At 32.5% G+C, this 24,801-nt stretch overlaps 1 protein-coding gene across 3 annotated transcripts in view; it reads left to right on the top strand.

Annotated features, from left to right (window-relative positions):
* The window catches only part of GRID1 (glutamate ionotropic receptor delta type subunit 1), a 1,107,390-nt gene that overhangs the window by 1,066,450 nt on the left and 16,139 nt on the right, over positions 1-24,801 (top strand). For all 3 annotated transcript variants that reach the window (XM_051982367.1, XM_051982369.1, XM_051982368.1), the window contains exon 14: positions 20,552-20,718. In XM_051982367.1, the coding sequence (XP_051838327.1) occupies positions 20,552-20,718 (167 nt within the window). The remainder of the gene's footprint in view (positions 1-20,551; positions 20,719-24,801) is intronic.

The following is a 24,801-nucleotide window of genomic DNA, read 5'->3' as shown; positions in this document are numbered from 1 at the left end:
AGTTCTGGGTTTTGATCTTAATTGCTATGTAATTCTGATTAATCTTCTCTCTCTGAATCTCAGAGACATTTTTGGGGATATTGATACTTGTCATATGATACACAGATATGTTGTGAAGAAAGTGCTTTGTATAAGCCTCATAATCATATTATTTAATAGGAATAGGGAACCTTTTTTTTTCCTATCAAGAACCATTTGGATATTTATAATATCTAGCTAGCTTTCATAGCTAACTTTCAGCTCATCCTCACCATCACTGATAGTTGCCTTAGCAAATGATTTTTCAGTCCTTATAAGATTCATCAGCAGCCCCTTCCACACCCCTGATTTAACACCCCAGAATTAAAGATTTGAAGTTAGAGGGGACTTTGTGTTTCATCTTGTCAAATTCCTTCTTTTAGCAATGAGGAAACTGAAAATTGAAGAGATTAAATGATTTTCTAAACACAACATATATGTGAAAGAGCACTGGCCTTGTGATTTAAGAGGCTCTTCAAAGCTCACTCTTGATACTAACTATTTGTGTAAACCTGGGCAAATAAATTAATTTCCCTGTATGTCAGGTTCCTTGTGTTGATAAAGGGTTTGAACTGGAAGGCTTTGGAGGCTCCTTCTAGCTCCCCTTCAATGATCCTATAGACTCAGACTCCAAAACCAGAGTCCTTTTGTCTCATCTACAGGATTACTAGTTTATCTATAGGCAGTAGATAAAGTACTGTGCTTAATCTCAAAAAAAAAAAAAAAAAACCTGGACTTAAATCTAACTCAGGCACTTTCTAGCTGTGAACCCCAGATGAACCACACAGGAGATAATTACAGTAAAATGGGAATAATAACAGCACTACCTGGTAGGGTTGTTGTAATTATCAAAGGAGATAATATTTGCAAAATGCTTAGCATAATGCCTGATGCACAGTGGATGCTACTTAAATGCTTATTTTCAGAACCCTTTATTAATAAATATCCAGTAAATGTGATGCACAATTCAGTTTTTTTTCTGACTACAGGTGGAATATCTATCTAGGATAAATTGCTACCTTAAAGAGTAGGCTAATGCTATTCTGTAAAGAATGGGTAAAAGATATAAATGTATTTTATTAAATAAAAAAGACACATATTCTACTTCATTTTGCTGATTGTGATCCAGAGTTGTGAGGTGTATATAACATCAGGCCTGGAGACAGTAAAACTTGAGTTTAAATAGCCTCAGGCACTTAGTAGCTGTGTGACCTTGGGCCAGTCACTTAACCCTTTTTGCCTCAGTTTCATCATCTGTAAAGCGAAATGGAAAAAGAAAGAGCAAAGCATTCACATATTTCTGCCAAGAGAACTCGAAATGGAGTCACAAAGGGTCAGGTACAATTTAAAAACAACTTAACCCACACTTGCATTATCAAGATTTAAGAATTCACATTAAGATTATTCATACCAAATGAAATGAATGAAGGCATATTGCTGACTTTAAAATCTGACTGATCCTATAAGCAGTATCCTTAGTTAAAACTAGAAGGATCTTAATATCTCAATCCATGAGAGGAAAACTTTAGATAGAAGTCTAAATACATTCAATTTATTATCATCTTCATTCAGTTTACTATATTTGATTGTTGAGATCATTTTGGATGCTGATTGTGTTGCCCATTGTTTTATCCCTGGCTCTTAGATAAGTGTCTTCTATTCTACCCAAGATTTTATTGAAAAAAAAATGATTTAAAAAATTAAAATACAACAAAGTCAAGGGAAGATCTCTAGTTCTACTAAAAACTTCCTTTTGGTTGAAACTGATCCTTTGGACTCACTCATTCAACTAGTTCTTTATATAATTAGAAATTAAATTATTAATTATTTAATAATATTATTAAATAGTAATGCTATTTAATAATAATAATTAATGATTTAATTAGAAATTAAATTTGCAATTTAGGTAGTCCACATCCTTCCATCTTTTCCACAAGTGAAGTTTAAGAGATTATTAAATTCTTTGCTGAAATCCATATAGATTCTGTCTATGACATTCATTTACCCTAATGACACTATTGAAAGAAAAAAAAACAGTCTATAATAATCTTTTTGCCGAATCCATTTTGTCTCATATCTGAAGATATGATCATTCTTAGTGATCCTTTTTAAATATCTAGAAAGAAGCCCTTTAATTATAGGTTTGAAAACTTTTCCAGTAGTGTGTGTGTGTGTGTGTGTGTGTGTGTGTGCGCATGACACACTGTGTCTATATATGGCTGTGTACATTCTTTTCTCTGTGTGTGACTATAAAGTTGTTCTGTGGAAAGGAGTGTGTGTGTTTGTGTGTGTGTGTGTGTGTGTGTGTGTGTGTGTGTATGACAAATTCTCCTTGTTAACATTACATTAGTTTCTATGTTTGAGTGACAGTAAGAGTGTCCTGTAGGAAGGAGTCTATTTATGTGTGTGTGTGTGTTTATGTGGGTTTCTGTGTGATGAGCAGTTTGCAGCAGATATGGTCACCATTTCTTGCCTGTCAGAAGGAATCATTTTCCTCTAAGTCAGCTTTCTGTACATTCTTTTCCCCCTAACAGTGGTTGTTAAATTTGATAGAACAAAACCAGCCTGTTGACTGCCGTTCCTTGTTCTCACAATAGATAGCTTTTACTATCCCTGGCAGAATGCTTGTCTGTAATAGATCTCATAGCAAAGCCTTAACTGCATTTCTCTGACATCCAGCAGATGAATGTTGCATATCTAGCACTAGGGCTCTTTGCAAGGTCAGGTTAGAGGAAACAGAAATTAACTGCTTTTATAGATGAGGAAAAATCTGATTTTAAATATCTAATTTCTTGACCATTGGCCAAAGTTTTCTAGAAGCTAATATAGACTCTAGAGAGAATTTGAATACCATTAGAATATAAGATTGCTGAGGACAGAAACTGTATTTTTCTCTTGTACTTGGCACAGTGTATGGCTCACTTAATAAATGATTGTTGACTTGTTGAAATCATTCTAGTTACACATGTTTAACCTATTGAGAGTGATATGTTTTCTTTTGGGAAACATTGTGATGATATGGATTTGAATATTCAGATAATTAAGGAATCACTTAAAATGGCTATCATCTTACTTCCATACAAGACTATAAACTAATTAACTTTCCCAAGATCCTTCTTGGTCTCTGATTATCTAATGAATCCCTGACATAATCACATTTCCAAATGAGTTCTTAGTATGTTCACCTAGATCTAACTACCACTTTTAGATAATATGCAAAATAATCAGAAATTTGTTAAATTAACTTGACTTCCACAGCAGGCAATGGACTTGAATTTTTATCCTTTTGCTCCCCTTCCTTAGCTACCTACTTTTCTAAATGTTAGTATAGTGTATTCATGTTGAGGGATTTTTCAGTTGTCCTTTCAATATACTGGCCATCCCCATCATCTTAGACTGACATTTAACTTCATAGAGCTTTTGTGATAACTTTATATGTCTTTCACTGAATCCAACTACAAGCCATAAGTACAAGCCATAAAAAGTAGCATATTCAAGAGTAGCAAATTTGATTTTGTAAAAACCAGAGTGTAAAAAAAAAAAAAAAAAACAGAGTGTAGCTAAAGATTCAGCTCAATTTTAACTTGGTCTAAACTGGCCTGTTTCCTTTTCTCTTTGAACATCACTCAAAGAGTGGAAGTGTACCCATGTTTAAATTTTATTTCAGCCTGACATGCCCTTTTGTAATTGTACAAATAGCTCTGTCTGATTGTCATGTTAGATTACAATATGGATTTAAATGCCTTCAAGTCAGACAAGTCAAATACTGGGTCATAAGTCAACATTTAACAGAAGAAATGGGATATTAATGGAATTAAATTTGAAATCTTTAAAGCTAAAAATTGATATACCAAGAGAAGGAAAAAAATGAGATTTTCATCTATGTCACCATCTTCCCCTATGTAAGAAAAGAGGTGTTTGTTATCATGGTATTTCTACCTTGTAAACATTGAGGAGTTCTAAAGTTTTATTGACATGAATAATAAATTGTGTTTTCCAGGTCTGAAAGACAAGAATGTTATAGTGTTTAGCACTGGTTATTAGGGGTATACTTCTGGGAATTTTGGTATGACCCTTTCCATTGCAGAAAAAAAAAAAAAAACCCGATGAGTTTTATTGGTTAGGACTTTGGATGCAATAACAATGAAATATATCTGTGCTTACAAACACAATTTATAACAGAATCTCAGAATCAACAGTGATCTAACATGCCATCTAGTTTCTTCAAGCTTGGTCTACAATCACCAGTATACTATAACTAAAATATACTTGAAAAGTTCAATCACTAGAAACTCTACCTTTCTCAAAGTAGTACATTCTATTATTAGAAAGGTTGCACAGTGGATAGCGAGATCATAAAGGCTCATCTTCATGAATTCAAATTTCTGCCACAAACACTTAACTCTGGAACCCTGGTCAAATCACTTAAATCACTTAACCTTATTTGCCTCAATTTCCTCCTCTATAAAATGAAATAGAGAAGAAAATGGCAAATCACTCCAGTATCTTTGCCAAAAAAACCCAAAATGGAGTTAGGAAGAGTCAAATAGCACTAAACAATTGTTAGGAAGCCTTTTCTCACAAGGATAAGGATAGGCACTAGACCTATGGTTTCATTTGCATCAGGAGAAAGCTCATTGACTCTTGTAGCTTGGTACCTTCTTTTCAATTTGTAATCTTAGAACATTGCCAAGGATGCTCAGCAGTTAAGTGATTTCTTCAGAGTTGCATAGTATCAGAAGAAGATGCATGTCTTCTTGGTTTTGAAGTCATCTCTATAGTCACTAAGTCAATCTGTCTTTTGATATCATCCTTATAAAAAAACTAAAATTCACCATTGAGCTAATTCCTCCCATTATTCTGAAATATATCCTCTGATATTAGGGTCTAATCTTTCTTCCACACAGAATTCCCTTAAATACTTGAAGATGGCTATATCTGTATTGTTTTCTCTAAACTATCCCCGGTTCCTTAAATTTTATTTCATATTTTAAAATACAGAAATTTCATTAGTTTTGTTGGACTCTGTAGTTTGTATCATGGCATGGAAATGGCCTTAAAAAATATGACATATATAAATGAATAGAATATAACACACATGAAGTACTTAAAAATGGGAGCAAAGATGGGAGCACCATCTCTGTAGTCTTGGATAGCATATTTTTTTTTCTAATGCAAAATTATAGTATTGTGGATTTTTTATTGCCTATTGGAAAACTGTTAACTCATTTTGTTTGTAGATCTGACATCGTCATTGGAATCTGCTATCCATCTTATATATTGTATTTGTAAAGATTTTTTAAACAAGTAGAGAAATTCCCATTTATCCTGATTAAAATACATTTTCTTAGAATTTCACAACAATTTGAATTATTGAGATCACTGGATCCTGTTTCTGTCTTCCAATATATGACTGATTTCTTTCCATCTCTTGACCTCCTCTCCCTTCCCCAGATTTTTAATTTCTGCAAATTTGGCAAGATTGCTTTTTATGTCTTCATCCAATGCATTGAAAATTGAATAGCACAAGGCCAAAGATTGATATTGAGGGTAGAAGTTCAGGGAGTGAACTATTGGTGATTTCCCTCCAAGTTGACCTCTCTACCAAAACAGATCAAATTGCACAATTATCTTTGCCATAGAGACACAGCATAACATAACCATTGTGGTCTGCTCATAGATTACAGAACAAAACAAAATAAAAACAAAGAAAAAAATAAATGAAAGCCTAACATTTCCTATGACACACACTGGTTATGCAATAAAGTATTCTTTCAATATCTCAGGAAATTCCTCAAGTTGTATAAATTACAGAATATATATGTGTGTATATATATATATATTTCCTATGTTGGTGTAAAGACTATCTTTATGAGGAGTTTCTTACATAGATAAAATCATAGATCCAAAACAACAACAACAAAATAAAATTATCTCTTATTTTCCCACAAGAAGAACGGTAGAGGCTTTTTGATATAGTCTACTGAAATCAAATTAGGCTATATCCATGGCATTTTAATCTGCCAATCCAGTTAATCTGCTAAAATGGAAATTATAATAACAGCCTGGCACAAATTTGAGTTGATCAAGCCATATTGGTTCTTCCCTTTCTAAATTTTTATAAGCCATCCCTCCAATTTACATGCATATTTTTTTTTTTGGCTAAAAATTGAAATTAAACCTAACAATCTTTAGTTCTCTTCATTTTTCATTGAAAACCAGAACATTCTCCCTTTTCAAAGGGTATGGATTACCTTTTAAAGAATATCTTGTTAAAGGCACTGACAATGGATCAGTTGATTATGTCTGGCTATTCTTTCAGTAAACTAGGGTAGAATTTTTAAAGCTGTTGATTTGGACTTATCAATGTCATCCTGATCCATATCTTATCTTTTTACTTACTTTGCATTTCAATTGCATATTAACAATCTTTGGTATATTCTCATCCTCCTATCCTCATCTAAATATTGTTCTCTTTAGAAAAGAAGAAAATGAAAGTATAAAGTGATTGCCTTCTCACTATCATTACTTATCATTTTCCCAAATGCCCTAAGAAAAATTTCTATCACTTATTTAATATTTTATTTTCTTATCTAAAAATATGTCTCCACTACCTTTTGCCATTCTTCACATTCATCATGGGTCTCTTTTGAACTTAAGTCCTGAGGAGACAATTCTTTTTAATTATTATTATTTTTTTTTAATTTTAAGTACCAAGTTCTCCTCACCCTAACTGCTCCCATAGAAACTGTAAAGGCAAAGAATATGATGCAAATAATACAAGTGAAGACATGCAGACATATTTTCATTTTTTTAAAGTAGTTTCAGTCAAGTCTGACTCTTCACAACTTCTGGGGTTTTCTTGGCAAAGAAACTGGAGTAGTTTGCCATTTCCTTTTCCAGATCATTTTACATTTGAGGAAATTGAGACAGATAGAGTTAAGTGATCCAGGATCATACAGCTAGTAAGTGTCTGAGGCACATGGCACTCTATCCACAGTATTTAATTTAAAAATATTTTTCCACAAAAAGAACTACTGATATTTTTAAACATATACTTTCATCCCCTGCTTCTGTCTCTTTTTTGATTTCTTTAGAATACTGGCCTAGCAGTGGTATTGCTGAGACAAAGAATAAACACAGTTTTCTAGCCCTTTGGGCAAATTTCTAAATTGTTCTTCAGAGTGAATAAACTGGTTTAGGACTTCACCAACATTGCATCAGTGTACCAATTTTCCCACATTCCCACTAGAAATTGTCATTTTATTTTTTAGCATGTTAGTGAACCTGCTAGGAAGAGGTAATGTCTCAAAGTTGTTTTAATTTGCCTTACTGCAATTATTTAGAATATTTTAAAATGAATATGGATTTTTTTTCCTGAAAACTGCCTATTCATATCATTTGACCATTTATTAATTGAGAAATGGCTCTTTTCCTCCAAACTTATCTCATTTCCCCATATATTTGAGAAGTGATACCTTTATCAGAAAATCTGCTGTAAAATTTCCCCTCAGTTTCCTGTTTTCCTTCTAATTTTGATGGCATTAGTTTTGTTTGTGCAAAGATTTATTAAATTTAATGTAATCAAAGTTAATCAATTTATTTATTATGATTCTATCTCTTTTAATTATGTTTAAAGTCATTTTAAACTTCAATACAAAATAAGAAAAATAAAAACCAAAGCTATTTGAATAGCAAAAGATAAAAGGAAATTCAAAATATAAAGGAATAAATTTCCAGTTCAAGAAATCCTATATAATAAATGCTATACATTGTATTCAGAGTTCTTTCTTTTTTTTTTTCTTGTAAATTTCTTTTGCTCTTTGCTGTGCACTTTTAATTTTATTTTTTCCTTCCTGCCCCAGCCCCTAGGAAGGTTATGATTAAGCATAGATATATCTATTCATCTACACAGAGATATAGATATACACACAGATACAAATGTATATACATATAAAAACCCTAGATATATAAAATCATACACATATATGTATATACATAAACATAACTGTAATATGTTTATTTTCATTTGTCCCTGTTTCTCTGAAGGTAGATAGCATTTTCCTTTCTAAGTCTTTTCACATTTTTCTAGATCCATCAGGTTGTCATTTCCTATTTCTTAGCAATTTTCCAATATTATGCTGTCAAGTTATTGTAAATATTCTAAAACAGTTTGTGAAATAATCCGAACCAATATGGTTGACATATAGTGTAGTTTCTCTATTTTTCTCTATTAATTAAATCTGTTTTAGCTTTCACTTTGAGAACATGATTCTTAACCCTTCTTTTTCATATATAAAAAATTCTGGCCCTGATCTTTATTTTATATTTGTGTGTATCTGTCATTTTTATAATATTTTCTAAAATTTTTATTGAATGCAAATTTTTAATCTACTGTTTTCAATATATGGTTAAATTCATCCAATTCACATTCCAAGCTATAATTATTTGTTGTTCATTTGTCTCCCTCCTATTTTTTCCCTTATTCTTTTTCCCCTATTCTTATCCCTCTTTACTCCTCTTCTTTGTTCCTATCTGTCACCCAATTCATATATTTCCAGAATCTTCTACTTCTACCCACTACTTTATCTGCCTATTATTTAACTTACTTTCTCCAAGAACCCCTCTCTTCCCCGCATCCTACCCCTTCTCTCTTCTTTCTGTCTGAATTTTAAAAATCTTTTACAACTTCCAAATATATATGTTGTTCTCCCTTTATCCCATTCCATTAATCTATACCCCATTTTATATCCTCTTCTTCTATCCCCTCACCCTTTTATTTATAAATTTAGAAGATTTTTATTCCTTTCTAAATGTATATGTTGTTTTCTCTTTAACCCAGATCTGATATGAATAAAGTTCCCTCCAAAAATCATTCTCTTATCCTCTCTCTATTCCCTTCACCATTGCTCTTTTCGTTATTTCTGAATTTAGAAGAGTTTCATATATACATACAAATAAACTTATGCATATATACACATATGTATGTATACACATACTTATATGTATGCATATACCTATATCTATATGCATACACATATGTATGTATTGCTCCCTCATTAACTTATCCCAATGTGAATAGAGTTCCAGAATTACCATTTCTCTTCCCTTACCCAATTCCTCAGTGTCAATTCTTCCTCTCAAACCTCAATTATATGAGATAATTACTCTTTTTACTTTTCTTACAGAATTTTGCTTTGTAGAATCACATCATATTCAGCTCTATCCCGATCTTTCTTTGGAACTACCTAATTACTAAAAAGAACCTTAAGCAAATGATTTCTATTTCCACATATAAAAAGTAAACAATGTGTCCCTATTAAATCCCTTGTAATTGTTATTTGATGTTTAACTTGTATTTCTCTTGGATCTTGTGTCAAATTTTCTATTAAATTGAGTTCTTTTTGCAAAACAAAATTCTGAAAATCTGACAATTCATTCTTCCCCTTTTTCATTCAGGATTAAAATTAAAATTGCTGGATATTTTAGGGCACAATCCCATTTTTTGATCTTCAATAAATATTTTTTCAAGATCTAAAATCTTTTAATGTACCTGCTGCTATTTCCCGTATGATTCAAATTGTGGATCCATCATACTTGATTTTTTTTCTTCTTGGTCTTAATATAATTTTCTCTTTAACCTGAAGGTTTGGGAATTTGGCTATGATATGCCTATAAATGTTTCTCTTAGGATCTCTTTCAAATGGTAATCAGTGAATTTATTTTTATTTCTACTTTCCCCTCTTATTCTTAATACTTCATGAAAATTCTTTAATCATTTCATATTTTTGTTTCTTTTATAATAATAGCCTTTTATTTTCAAATTACATGCAGAGATAGTTTTCAACATTCACTCTTACAAAACCTTGTGTTCCAAATGTTTCTCCCTTCCTCATCCCCTTCCCCCTCCTCTAGACAGAAAGACATCCAATATAGGTTAAACATGTACAATTCTTCTAAATATATTTACACATTTATCAATCAGCACAAGAAAAAATCAAATCAAAAGAAAAAAATGTGAGAGGAAAAAACAAGCAAGCAAACAACAAAAATGGTGAGTAATACGTTGTGATCCACATTCAGGGCCCATAGTCCTCTCTCTGGATGTGGATAGCTCTCTCCCGGTCTCTCAATCACAAAACTATTGGAATTGCCTTGAATCATTTCATTGTTTAAAGGAGCCAAGTTGAACACAAGTTGCTGTTGCTGTATACTATGTTCTTTTGCTTCTACTCATTTCACTTAGCATCAGTTCATATAAGTCTATACAGGTCTTTCTGAATCCAGCCTGCTATTTTTTATAGAACAATAAAAATCCATTAGTTTCATATACCACAACTTATTCAGTCATTCCCCAACTGATGGGCATTCACTAAATTTCCAGTTCCTTGCCACTACAAAAAAGGGCTGCTATAAACACTTTTGCACACATGGGTCCCTTTTTCTCCTTTATGATATGATTGGGATACAAACCCAGTGGAAATACTGTTGGATCAAACAGTATGCACAGTTTGATAGTCCTTTGGGAATAGTTTCAAATTTCTCTCCAGAATAGTTGAATCAGTTCACAATTCCACCAACAATATAGTAGTGTCCCAGCTTTTTCACATTCCCCTCCAACATTTATCAATATCTTTTCTTGTCATCTTAGCCATTTTAAGAAGTGTTCTCAGAGTTGTCTTAATTTGAAGTCTTCTAATCAATAGTGATTTAGAGCATTTTTTTTCATATGACTAGAAATGGCTTTAATTCCTTCATTTAAATTAATCATTTCTTATGCTGTTATGATGAGATTCTTTTTTTTTTTTAAAGCTACAAAGCTTTCAAGTAATCAAAGTCAAATAGCATGTTTGTTCTTCTTGATCTGTGCTACAGATAAGTTCTTCTTATGAGATATTCCATATTCTTTTTTTTTATTCTTTCATTCTTTATATTTTGTTTATAATTTCTTGGCTTCTTCTAACTTTATTTGATTTCCCTTGTCCAAGTCTAATTTTCAAGGACTCCTTTTCTTCCTTAAAATTAAAAATAAAACTCTTTTTTTCCAGCTGGTTGACTTTCTGCCAGACTTTCTAGTTTTTGTTGAATAGTGAGTTCTTGACCCAAAAGCTTGAGTTTTTGCACTTATCAAACACTAGGTTACAGTGGTCATTTATTTCTATATGTTGTGTGCTTAATCTATCCCATTGATCAACATTTTGTTTCTTATTCAATACCAGAATGTTTTGATGAATATCACTTTGTAGTTAACTATAAGACATCATTGCTAAGCTTCTTTTCTTCACCTTTTGTCTTTGATTCTTCTTTTAGTTCTTTGAGATTCATTTATTATTTTTCTATTTTAAAAATCACTCTTTGACAGTTTTATTATTCCTCTTTCATAGTTTGATTATGATTTAGTTATGGCACTGAATAAGTAAAATAATTTAGTTAGTTTCATCTTTTTTATATTGGTTTTCTTTACCCATAAGCAATTAATATTTCTCCAATACTTAAATTTTTTCTTTAATTGTGTAAAAGTATTTTTGTAGCTGCAATTTGTAAACCATATAGTTTCTGTGCTTTTTTTTTTTTGCCAAGTAAATTTTCAAAAATTTTATACTGTTTGTGGTCATTTTAAGTGGAATTTCTCATTTTGTCTTTTCCTGTTAGGTTTTTGCTGGTAATATATACAAATGCTATTGATTTATATGGATTTGTTTTATATCCAATAATTTCATTAAAAGTTGCTAATTGTTTCAACAAGAATTTTAATTGATTCTCTTAAGTTCTCTAAATATATCATCATGCCAATTTCAAAGAGTGCTAGTTTTGTTTCATCTTTGCCTATTCTTATTCCTTCAATTCTTTTTCTTGGATTATTGCTGTGGCTAGCATTTTTTTTCAGCACAATATGGAATAACAGTGGTGATAATGGACATCCTTGCTTCACTTCTGATCTTACTGGAAAGGCACCTAGTTTATCTCCATTACAGATAATGCTTGCTCTTAGTTTTAGATAGAACTACTTGTCATTTTAAGAAAGCCTCCATTTTTTTCTATGTTTTCTAGAATTTTAAATAGGAATGGGTGTTATGTATTTTGTCATGTTTTCTCTACATCTATTGATGTATTTGCATGCTTTTTGGTTGTTTTATTATTGATATGGTCAATTATCCTTATACTTTCCTTTATATTGAATTATCTTTAATACTCTTCTTGAAAGATCATGGTCCTCTTTTTTTTGTTGTTGTTCATGTTCTGTCATCAATATTTACTTCCATCTTCTATATATGTCTCAAAAAATCAAATTGGTTAATGAGATTATTATATAGCCATATTGTTTCTTTTTCTTTCTTATTTAAAGTGCTCTGTTTGTTGTTTTTATTCTTAACAACTTTCCCTGTGACCTGAACTGACTTCATCTTTAAAATTTGGATTTATCACTTTCACTTAATCCCATCTCTAAAACCTTCAAATCCACCCTCCTAAAATGTAGGGTACATGCTATATCAGGGTTTCTTAAAACTTTCCCACTCATGACACCTTTTCATTCAAGAATTTTTTATGTGATGCTGAGTCTATAAAATAGGTATACAAATCAAATGATTACTGATAATAAATATTAATTTTTCAATGACCTCTTATGGATTCATAACCCAGTTTTTAAAGCTGGGTTCTAGATAATGCCTTCTTTATTCTCCTTCTTTATCATGACTTTCAAGAATGAAAAGTGATTTCAAGAGTGTGACATTCCCTCAAAAGTCCCATCATTTTCATTTCAATTGTCAGTTCTTCATTTTTATTCCATCAAATACATGTATTAAATGCCAATTATTTTATAGGCAACATGCTAAAAAGAAACTTGTATTTTTTTTTTTTTTCCATATCTGAGGTTGGATTTGAACTCAGATACTCTTGACTTCAGGGCCAGGATGCTATTCACTGTGCTATCTAGCTGCCCCAGAACCTTGTATTTTTTAAAAGAAAATAATGCTTTCCCTCAAGTATATTATATATATATATATGCATATATTATATTGTTTATATATGATTATAATATTGTACATTAGCAATATATTATCATATTATATAACATTTTAGAATAGATAAAACAGTAAAGGAGGATCTCATGAAATAATTGGTATTTTAAACTAAGATTTGAAAAATAATTAGACATTCTAAGAGATGAAAAGGAATAGGAATATGGGATATGATCTGTAAAAAGGCAAAAAGATGAGAAACAGAATTTTGTGTTTGAGGAACAGCAAAAAGGCCAGTTTTTTTTTTTTTTTTGAATTCTAAACTATGAAGACAAATGATAACTAGTAAGCCTAGAAAGATAGATTAGGCTTCAGTTTTTGTGGACTTTAAATATCTCATTGGGGTATTTGTATTTGATTCTAGAGGCAATTGGGGATCATCAAAGTTTGTTTAATAGGAGAGAAATATAAGGAAAGTCCCTTTGAAATGTTTTAGAGAAATCCCTTTGACAGTTGTGGAGAATAAATGGATTGAAAAGATATTTAAAGCATGTACATTATAAAATTATTATAATAGTCCAGTCTAGAGATGATGATGACCTGAAATAAGACAATGGATCCTTAATTTCAGTGAAAGACAATGATGAAAGGAGGTAGAATCTATATGACTTGGCTAATAACTGAATTCAAATGTGTAAGAGGTAGGAATTAAAGGTGACTCACAAGGTTCAATGGTAGGAGACTAGGAAAAATAGTGGGGCTTTGGAGGGAAAATGACACATTCTGCCTTTAATATATTGAGTGTAAGACTTATACAGGACCTCAGGTTAGAAATGTCAAAGCTCTGTAGATATTTCAAAATTGGAGCTCAGGAGACATTCTAGTGCTCAATTCATAAATATGAAAATCATATAATAATGATTTATTAATAATGATATTATTTTATTTAATTTATTATAATAATGATTTAATAATAATAATCAGAGATAATGATTGAACCCAAATGAGCTGATAGCATCCCCAAAAGAGGGTAAATAGAGAGAAATGGAGGGGACAGATTCTCAGGACTTTTCTGACAGTTGAAGATATAATATGAAGGACCCAAAGAATTTTAAGAAACATTCATGAAGGAATGAAGAAAAAAAACTAAGAAAGAGCACTAACAAAAACTTAAGAGAATAGAGTAATCATTAGAAGAGGATGGTCAATTATGGCAGATGCTGCACAGCAGTAAAAAAGGATAAAAAAAAGAAAAGGTGCATTTTGATTTGGCAATTACGAGATCAATGTGAGTATGAAGTCTGAGAATATTTGACAAGAGGTTGAGAATCTAGTTCCAGATGGCAGTTTCTCTATCTCTTGCTTTCCCTTTTGAAAAAAAAATTAACATTGAGTAAGTTAAGAATATATTAGTTATTTTGCTTTTGCTAGAGAGAGGAAGATCCATCACAATCACTATGAAAGTCTATTCCATGAAAGCTTATGATTTGTTTTTGACCTTTCCATTTTCTACTGCTCAAGCATATGTAGAAAAGTCCATTGTTAATATTGCATCTGTGTCTTTCTTCCTTGACTCCAGTCCAAATATATTCAAATATACTTTATCACATGACTTCCAAATCTCCTCACAAAATATATTAATATAATTTTTCATAGCTTGCATTAATTCTTATTTTTTAATGATGTGTACCTTTGAAAGCCTCATTCCAGTCATATGTACCAATTCCTATAAACTGAAATTTGTTTTCTTTAATTAGAATCTCCCAGTTGATTGCTTGTGTCATATTTATTTTGATGTAAAAAATTCCTTGCTTTTTGTTACAGGCCTTCTTGTTTGCTCTCTTTCTTCCCTTCCCTCCACCCCCTCTTTGAATTCTGGAATACTTGAATTCAATTTTAGCTTTAGATCTCACTATCTATGTAACTTTGGGGAAGTCACCTAACCTCTGTCACAATTTGCTCAAGTGTAAAATAAGGATAATTATATCATTTATTTCCATACTTGTGAAGCTCAAATGAGAACATTTTAAAGGTTTTATCACAGAACATGGCACATAGATATTATTATCAGTGCTACAACTATATTCTATAATAGCTACCACCACCACCACCACCACTACTACTACACTACACTATTACTACTACTATTAATTGTATTTAATTGCTACTTTTAGGGCAAATATATGAGGACATTTTCCCTTTGTACCTCCCTTTTCGATTTAAATTACTCTTAGTGAGATTGCAAAGATGGCAACAAAGTAAACATCTCCTGGCACTTGTTAATAATAATGATAACAACAAATAACATTTAATTTATATGAAACTCTATTATTGGTTAAATGTTTTAAATGTCTTAGATTGTTTGATACAATGACCTTCTAATGTAGGCAAAAAAGGATTAATATGCTCTTTGAAAGATGAAGAATTGAAACACAGAGAAGATGCATCTTACTCATGGTCACAGAGCTCATTAATGTCAAGAGTGGTGGTTGGAATGGAAGTACCCAACTCTAAGCCCAGAATATATTATATCATGCTAATTCTTTTGTTGGGTCTACACCATAATTCCTCTATTTTATGTCACAAGCCATAAATTCAAATTCCATTCCTTTCAATTCAATTAGTAGGACTATCTATTTACAACCAGAGAAGACATTATAGGTAATCTAGTAGAAGCTCCTCTCTTTACAGTTTGGTAAACTGAATCCCAGAGAAGTTCAATGACAGACTAAGACTCACACAGCTAGTAAATGAATAAGGTAGGGTAAAACCCAAATCTTCTTGAGTTAAATTCAAGCACTCTATTCATTCTACTACACTATCTCAAATTTAATTAGACATCTGATGATTTGGAACTTAATCTGTACAAATACTTGCTAGATTCTGAGGACATAAATAGCTTGTGTGTTCCATAATTTTATATTCTCCTGGAAAAATAGCATGTAAAGAGATAAGCTCAAACAAAATTATTTGAGATGAGAAAGAGTTTTAATGAATATGGTGTCATGGTTCTCAGACACTAATGTTTTAGTGAGTTATTCATTTGCTAAATAGACCTTTCTCTGAAAATCCTTATTGTTAATGGGTAGATGATACATCAATGGTGATAGTAAGATAGAGATGATGGATAGGGATAGATAGAGTTGGATAGGGATTAATAGAATATTTCTTAAGCACTTAGTATATGTTAAAACTGTGATACATTATGAGAGTACAAATAAAACAAAAATTATATTCATGATTTCAAGGATCTTGCCTTGCAATGGAAAAAGACAATACAAAAAGTGGAATAAGAAGTGTTGCTGGTGATGAAGTAAAGTCCTCAGTGAAGAGGTGATCAAGAACTTGAGTTTGTCTCAAGCACCTCTTGAAACCTGGGTTCTGGCCAATTCAAAGAGAGGGCCATAGGATAGCAATGTTTCCAGAGGAAGAAGGCTGCTAAAGGAAAGTTGAAGAAGTCCAAAGATTGAAGAGAAAATATAGGCATGTAGGATAGCAATTAAGATACTCTCTCTAATCTTAAATTCTTTAGGCTCTTGTCTAGGACTTTCTTATGCTTAGCAATACTTTCTTGGTTTCTTCTTGTAGTCTCACATTGCCTATGTGAATCACTAGGAGATGCTCGTGTTCATTTGGTTTGACATTTTACATAGACTGCCAAATTTGACCTCATGAGAATTTTTAAAAATGGCAAGAAAGGGGACCTTGCAAGATGACAGCAATATCAGAATAGAAGGAAATTTGAAGATAATCCACTCCAAAGGGCTCATTTTACAAATGAAAACACTGAAGTCACCAGAGATTCAATAGGTCATCTTAAGAGAGAAAGGATTTGAACCTAGATTGTTCAACTTGAAATTTAACATTCTAGTCAAGGCACCATATTAATCGTTGTGATCCATGACATTTCTCAGAGGAAATTAATTCTCCAGTGAACCTTGTTTCCTGATGAAGAAATATATAGTGATGACATATTTCAAAACAACTAACCCATGCCTAGGAGGCCTGTGATTTTGCAGTAGATTGCCCTATCCATCTGTTCTGCAAGTCTCACTGTAGTTACCAAGAATATATCTCTTAAATAATTAGAAACAAGAAAACAAACAAAATATGAATAACTGTAATCCTAGGCAAATTTTTTTTTTAAAAATCTAATAATCACATAATCTAAAAGCAAAAAAAATCTCAAAACACTGTCTACTCCTGTGTAGTTCCATTATTGTCTCCTAGACCAATCTCTCCCTGACTGAGAATCACTTTGGAAGATCCCAAATAATTCATCACTCACTATTGAATTGAATATTACTAATGAGTTGGAATCTGCTATCTCTAGTGGCCAGACATTTCTTTTCAAAAATATTTTTAATTCAATTTTATTTTATTTTCTCAAATAGTAAGCATTTATTTTCTCTCTCTCCCATCCTTACACTTAAAAATAATGAACACAAAACCCCAGAAGCCAATATGCATACTCAAGCAAAACTAATTCCCATAATGGCCATGTCCAAAATTGTGAGTCTCATTCTGCATAATTTATCCTTCACTTCTCTGTTGGGAATATTTAATTGTTTTGCTTTTGTCTTTATATCCCAAAGCATTTAGCATTATGCTAGAACCTAGTAAACACGTAATAAATGCTTGTTGTTTGCTTGCTTTCTTGATTGATTATATTGAGCTAAAATCTGTCTCCTATATCCTGGTCATTACATTATCTTTGTGGTAAAGTAAAGTTATCCAGGACAAGAAATTATTTCACCTTATGCTTTGCTATTGAGATAAATTATTTCATATTTTGCCAAGCAAAGTAGCTGTTATTCTTCTCTGGTGGACTGCATCCAACTGTGGCTGGCATCTCCAAGTATGTCAAACATTAGAGCCCAGTTGTAATGGTAGGAGTTCAGTCAGTTAATACTAGTCTAAACAATGTGAATGGAAAATTTCAAAATGTCTATTTAATGGAGAACATGAAAGTCAATGAAATTAAGACATCCATTTCTAGGGGTGTTCTTCCCTTAGGTCACTGATTCTTTATACTTTTAAGCCATCTCTATGGGCTTCCCTGAAATCAAGCTCAGAGACTGGTTGTCCCTTTTTCTCACTTCTATATCTTCTCTCCTTTAAGTTCTGCCCTTGAAGATGGAAAGAAAGTAGAAAAGCAATTATGATTGGGTATAATAAAAATGGCAGTTAAGCCAAGATGCTATTTTTCTGGTGTCTGGTAATATTTAATCTGATTCCCTTCAGAAGCTCATCCTCATGAACTGATTATTAAGTACTTATATATTCTTGGCAATGGATTAGTTACCATTGCTACATGTGGGGCACAGGGCCCTACCAAAATACTTGGATCTTAGAGTCATGTCACAAAATAATAGATTTGAACTAGAAAGGATATTATAAGCCATATGAGTCAACTCCTTGTAAATGAAGGAATTGAAACTCAGATGGGGTAGTGACTTATCCAAGAATGTAGAAACCATTTTCAAATTTGGCATACTTGTTAAACTCAAAAGATTTCCCTGAAAACCTTAGAATGGTACAACAAAACAAAATACTAAAAATAGCCTCCATCCTTGTTAAGAATTAAATTCTGATTTTGAATCCCCAAAATTATATAAGCTAAAAAACATAGTTGAAGCTTAAATGCGTGCCCATGAAATTTAGAATTCAATCCTAATTGTTTTATTTGCAAATTCTGTAGTTTTCCTCTTGCATGACAAATCTCATGCTTCCATTTTGGTAGATCCATGTTTTGAGGATATCTTTTTCAATCAAATAATATCAAATACATGTCTGAATTCATATAAAAGGAATGTATTAGCAGGGAAGGTTAAAAATGTATATAGGGGTAACTTAAATAATCTGCTTAACAGAATTGTGAGGGAAATACTTTGAGAAGTCTAAAATCATGTATAAATGTGCATTACTTTTGTTTTCATTTTATATTTGATGGAATTAAGGTTAAAATAATCTGGGGACAAGTCCTCAATCTATCCCTTCTTTATTTTTAAATGTCCAGTGGTAATATCATTGTTAATATTATTGTTATTGTTATTGTTATTATTATTATCCAGTATGTTATAATGTATAAGTAAGTAAACTTAGAACAAAACATATTCATCCCAGATGGATTCCTTTCAAGTACAGGCCCCTTTTCCTGTCTCCCCCAATTTATTGATTGACAAGGTCAAGCTCTCTTCAACCAATGTTCAAGAATCTCTGTTTATAGTTGTAAACTTTAGAGAAATTTACAAACCTATATTGGTAGAATGAATTTCCTCCTCAGGGAATTCCCTAGATCAAGAGACCACAGGTACCATCTTTATGCTACTCCACATGACTAATTCTTATTATTACTATTATCATAATTTTGGCATGGATCAGTTAGTCAGAATACCTCATGTCTAATTCTCACCTTGGAAAGCACAAATAATCTGGCCTTGGGGCATAAAAAAATGGAAATGGCAGAAACAACTGGGCATGACTGCCCATGAGAGGATAAGGGAGCCCTTTTCCTGTACATTAGACTGACTGATGGAAGAAGCTGATTCACAAAAAGCTATCCTTAAAAAGGGAAAATTAAGATAAAGAAGAGAAAAGGATTTGAAGACCAACTTAACCTGTTTTGAATTCTCTTTACCAAGATTGAAGTGATTTATAAATATTTTAAAAAGGCTTCTGGATTCAGAGCTGAATTGCTATTCAGTCCTTTTTCTATCATGCCCAACTCTTCATGATCCCATATGGGCTTTTCTTGGCAGAGATATTGAGTTGTTTGCCATTTCCTTCTCCAGATCAGGAAACTGAGGCAAAATGGGGTAAGTGACTCAGCTAGGTCATAGAGTTAGTAAGTGTCTTGAGTCCAGATTTGAAGTCTTCCTGACTCTAGGTCTCAAACTCTATTGAGTGTATATTCTATCTGCTTCAAAACTGAGAGCAGTCATTTAATCTAAGCCAGACCTTTCACAAATGAGGAGTGAGTATCTGAGAAATTATATATGTTTTCCTATGTCACACAGGCAGAGTGAAATATAACCAGTATTCAAATCCTTTATTTTTCCAGTTGTAAAATGATAGGAAAAAAGGTCAATAATTATGACAGTAGTTACCCTCATATGATACTTTGGGGCTTGGAAGGCACTGTCATTACAACAACATTTTAATGTATATTGTTTTAAAGTGTTAGTGCTAATTTTCACATGATATGATAAAGGGAGTTAGAGGAGACATTAACTTCCCCTTTCCTACTTTTCCTTCCTTTCCCATAGAATTTGTTCTTGAGTAATTTCCTCATTATGTTCTTCCCCGACTGCAATAAAAGCTTAAGTAGCATCTCTAAATGAGAACTAGTAGAGCCAAGGCCCTACCTTTAGTTATAAGCCACATGGGTGCTGACTATGATAGAGGAAATATTAGGCCATTTATGAAAGGAAGGACCTTGGTTGTGTAGTTGAAGATATTTCCTCATTAAGCAGAATCTGGTTGTGTTCATCAAATCACAGCACATAGATAACTATTCGTCCTTCCACTTGGATAGTCAATCCTACATGTTTTCATGTTTTGTTTTTCAGGCAAAGAAAGGAAATTATGCCTTTTTGTGGGATGTTGCAGTGGTGGAATATGCAGCCCTGACAGATGATGACTGCTCAGTGACCGTCATTGGCAACAGTATCAGCAGTAAGGGCTATGGCATAGCTCTTCAGCATGGCAGCCCCTATCGGGACCTTTTTTCCCAGAGGTAACTTGGACATTGATGAGAGAGGAGGGTTGGCCAGCATGCTATGACAAGGATGGTTAGTGAGCTAGCATTTTGGGTTTGTGGATTCTCTGAAACTTTCTTTCCATTTGATGTTTCCTGAAGTTAAATAGCATGAGGAGGCAACCACTTTGCAACCACTGATGAAACTGTGAAATGGCAAGCATTGAACCCAATAAGAATTTTAACATACTGTCTCTGCTATGAGATATTAGTCAATGAAAATATTGTGTATCTGGTTCATAGATTGGATTATATAAATTGTAGTTTAACTTTCCCTTCTCTTTGCTCTAGGATTTAATTGGTTTAGGATAAGTGGATCAAAGGATAGGAGACAACAACAACAACAAAAAACAGATCATTCTCACTATACTTAGAAACTGCTAAGGGAAAATTGCAGTGATGTCCTTCATGTTCATTGACTTTCTTTTAGTGTTCATTCTTTTCTACTTTTTCTTCAAGGATTAAGCAGTGCATTTCCCTCTTGGACACCAAGTTTGTTAGTTAATCTCTTTTTCTTGGACTTAGTAGATTGATAAGTAATCTGATTATCATGTTGAAATAAGTATTAATGATATTACTGGCTAAATCTTTATTGACTCCTTCATTCCCCCAGCACTAGAAGTCATTATTTTTTCAATCACTTTTTGGTAGCTTCCAAGAGCACCATAAAAAAAAAAAAAAAAAACAAAAAAAAAAAAAAAACATATAATTTTCTCTACCCAGTGAGGGGCATTTCAGCATCTAAGGATTAGATACACTTCATCCTGCTTAAAACACATGAAGATTTATTACCATGGAAGCCAAAGAGGTGAATTCTTAGTATTGTCATATTTGTGATTTCCTCTTGGATTTATTTGAAGAAATGAAAAGAAAAAGAAGTAGAATTAGTGAGATATCTCTGATAAGCTCTGGGGATTGAGACACCTCTAAGGACAAAGCAGACTATACAATGACAGTGATATAAGACAATCTCATTGACTTGGCAAACAGGCAAGCTGCCCCTAGAAGAAACAGTAATAGATTATTTATCAACACACATTCTATTAAGTGTGATTTTATTCTTTTCCTTTTGGGTACTATATTTAGTTCATCTTTAAGAGGGTAGCAAATCCTTATGTAGGCATTTACACATCTATACACCAACCTGCTAAACAGGAAGGCTATTCTGCACTCTGGAAAAAAGGAAATTCACTCTTTTTTGGTGCAAATTTCCATTGTATAAAACACTGGGTTGGATGTTTCTGGACATAGAAAAGTTACTAAGAAATCACTCATATTCTGATGTTCTAGCAATGTAGTGGGAAAGTGATGACAGTGAGAACAAATGAGCCCAATTCTGCTAACATTTGTAAAGTTGATGAAAAATTTTTTGATTGAATATAGAAATAAAAAATCTCCTAGATTCATGACCTAGGGACATGAGGAATATTCTGTGCACCATGTTTAAAATTAAACCTATTTAATATAAAGTAAAAACTGTGAACTAGGTATAAAATTAAAAAAGGATGCTGGATAATTTAGTATTCCCTCCCCCATCCCCCACTTAATAGGATACAATTAAGAATTAGAGAACTGAAGCAACTTCCCTAAGGTGACTGACATATAAAGTAAATGGCAAGGGTAGCACTGAAATATGGTCTTCTGACCACAAAGGCAAATTTAATAAAAGAGTGCTGAATTGAACTGAAATGTAAAGTGTGAACAGAGGAGATGTCTAGGAATATATATACATATACATATATACATGTATATCATATATGTATATATATAATTATTTTAGAGGCTGGTGAACACTTTCTAAATTTATTAAGCAGTTATGATATAATGGGCACCAAAGATACAAAAAGAATAATATATACTGTCCTCAGAGAACTTAGAATGAATATAAGCTATATCTGATATGATAGGAGTCCATGATAAAAGTTCTTTCCCTTACTGGATCAATCCATCAAATAATCAGCAAACATTCTTTAAGTTATTAAATGCATAGTATGTAGCCAGGAATGTAATGTTTCTGTTTTGGTTTGTTTCTCATCAAGACTACTCCAAACATACCATTGTTTCATTGAAAGAATTGTTCATCTTTCTGACTACTCAAGTTTACATGACAATAATGTATATGTGAAGTTTTAAGATAAGACTTTTTTGTTGCTTGTTTTTTTTTTTTTTTTTTTTTTTTTATTTTTTATTTATCTGAACAGGTTCTATGTAAACAGTCATAAATACCATTACTTCTACTACTACTGCCACCAATACTATTGCTGCTGCTGCTACTACTGTTACAATTACTACTTCCTACTTTTATATGGAACTTAGAGATTTATAAAGTACTGAAATAAATCATCTCATTTTTTTTCACTACAGCAACACTGTGAGATAGATATCTGCATTTTACATATGAGAAAAGTGAGGCTCAAAGAGGTTGTATGACTTGACCAATGTAACACAACTAATAAGTTTCTGGCTTAGGATTGATTTGAACTCAAATTTTCCCAATTCCAAGCCCAATTTTAATATACAAGTAATTATAACTATCCATTTTGGCATACTGGTTAAAATGTTCAAATAACATGAAATACAAACACATTCTGTAATTCACAGTGTAAAAATAACAAAAGAAGTAATCAGTACAAATCCTGTGGAATACCAAGAGATCTGTTGCGTTAGTACCTTCTAGCTCCTGGAGGCGTCCCTATGTTAAATTATTGTTCCCTCTAAATTCTGTTGACCTAGACCATTGCCCCCTTCATCACACACTAAATCTAGCTCTGGTTATGAAAGATGGTAGACTCAGTCTTACCTCTGCTGCTGAGTGCTAATACAAAGCACATTTATACTCTTAATCATGATTTTGGTTATTATGATTGCACTTAGAGAGCTCCAGAGAACAATAGAGTGTTGTCTAATGCCATCCCAGTTATTACATTATTATTATTATTAATTTCAATCAATTTAATAATTTATTGGTGGTAGCCTACAGCTCTTCGAAAATTTGTCCATACCACTGCCCTTACTCTCTGTTCCAATCTATTCTGCAAAATTGTCCTATCTTACCAAGATAGCCCATCATATTTGCCTTCTGTCTTTGCCCCATCCACTACAATGAATTCATGATTGAACATGCATTCTTTTATGAGGGATTGGGTGTTTCTGAATTCAGTACAATGATGAAAGAAAACTGGAATAGTAATTGCCAGCAACTACTCAGTCCTTGAAACAAATGTTTAATTAATGTCAGAGTGAGAGGAAGTAAATGCCAGTCATTTTCTATGTAAATGTAAAGCAGTCTCTAACCCATGTTTATGAGGCTCATTTATATAGTTTGGCATTAAAGCTGCCCAGTTAATCACACAATTCAGGACTCAGGGGAAATATGGCTGTTAATGGCAACCTGAAACAACCACCAACCATACATGTGAGTAAATCATGTACTTTAACAGTCAAATTCAGACCTAAAGGGAGTCTACTACTTGGTCACAGAGACTTCTCTCATTTAGTAATGCAGATTCACGAACACAACCATGATGATAAGGAAATAGGCTAGTTGAGATTGTTCAGAGTAACACTGGGGTGTCCTTTAGAAGGCTACTGCACTTCAGACTTGAGAGTAGGACATTTGACTTATGGGCAGAGGAGTCTAGAAAAGAAATTGATAATGACAGAATCTTGTCAAGCACTTTTCTCTCTGACTTCCCTCCCTAAACCACATTATAGCTCCCATTTACCTCATATCACTCCCTTTCCTTTATTGTACTATGTAGTTACATTTGTGGGTCAGCGGGGTAGCTGTGCTCAGTATAAGACATTTCAACTCATTTCTGACTATTTCTTCTCACCAAAGTCTGCAATATGGTTTTTCCTTAATTTTTTTTTCCCTTTTAGAATGTCTAGATTCCTTCAAAGCAGAGCTCAGTTGCCATTTTCTTATCACTTTTCCTAAACTGATCAGGTGATAATATGTGTACCTGGTCATTACTTTTCATTTTTTAATGCAGATCTGTATTTATTCACTAGAGTCCACAAATATATTCATCTAGAATATGAATACATATTCTAGGAGAA

This window comes from Antechinus flavipes, chromosome 2 (assembly GCF_016432865.1).
Source record: "Antechinus flavipes isolate AdamAnt ecotype Samford, QLD, Australia chromosome 2, AdamAnt_v2, whole genome shotgun sequence".
NCBI lineage: Eukaryota > Metazoa > Chordata > Mammalia > Dasyuromorphia > Dasyuridae > Antechinus > Antechinus flavipes.
This window is presented reverse-complemented; position numbering and strand designations above follow the sequence as displayed.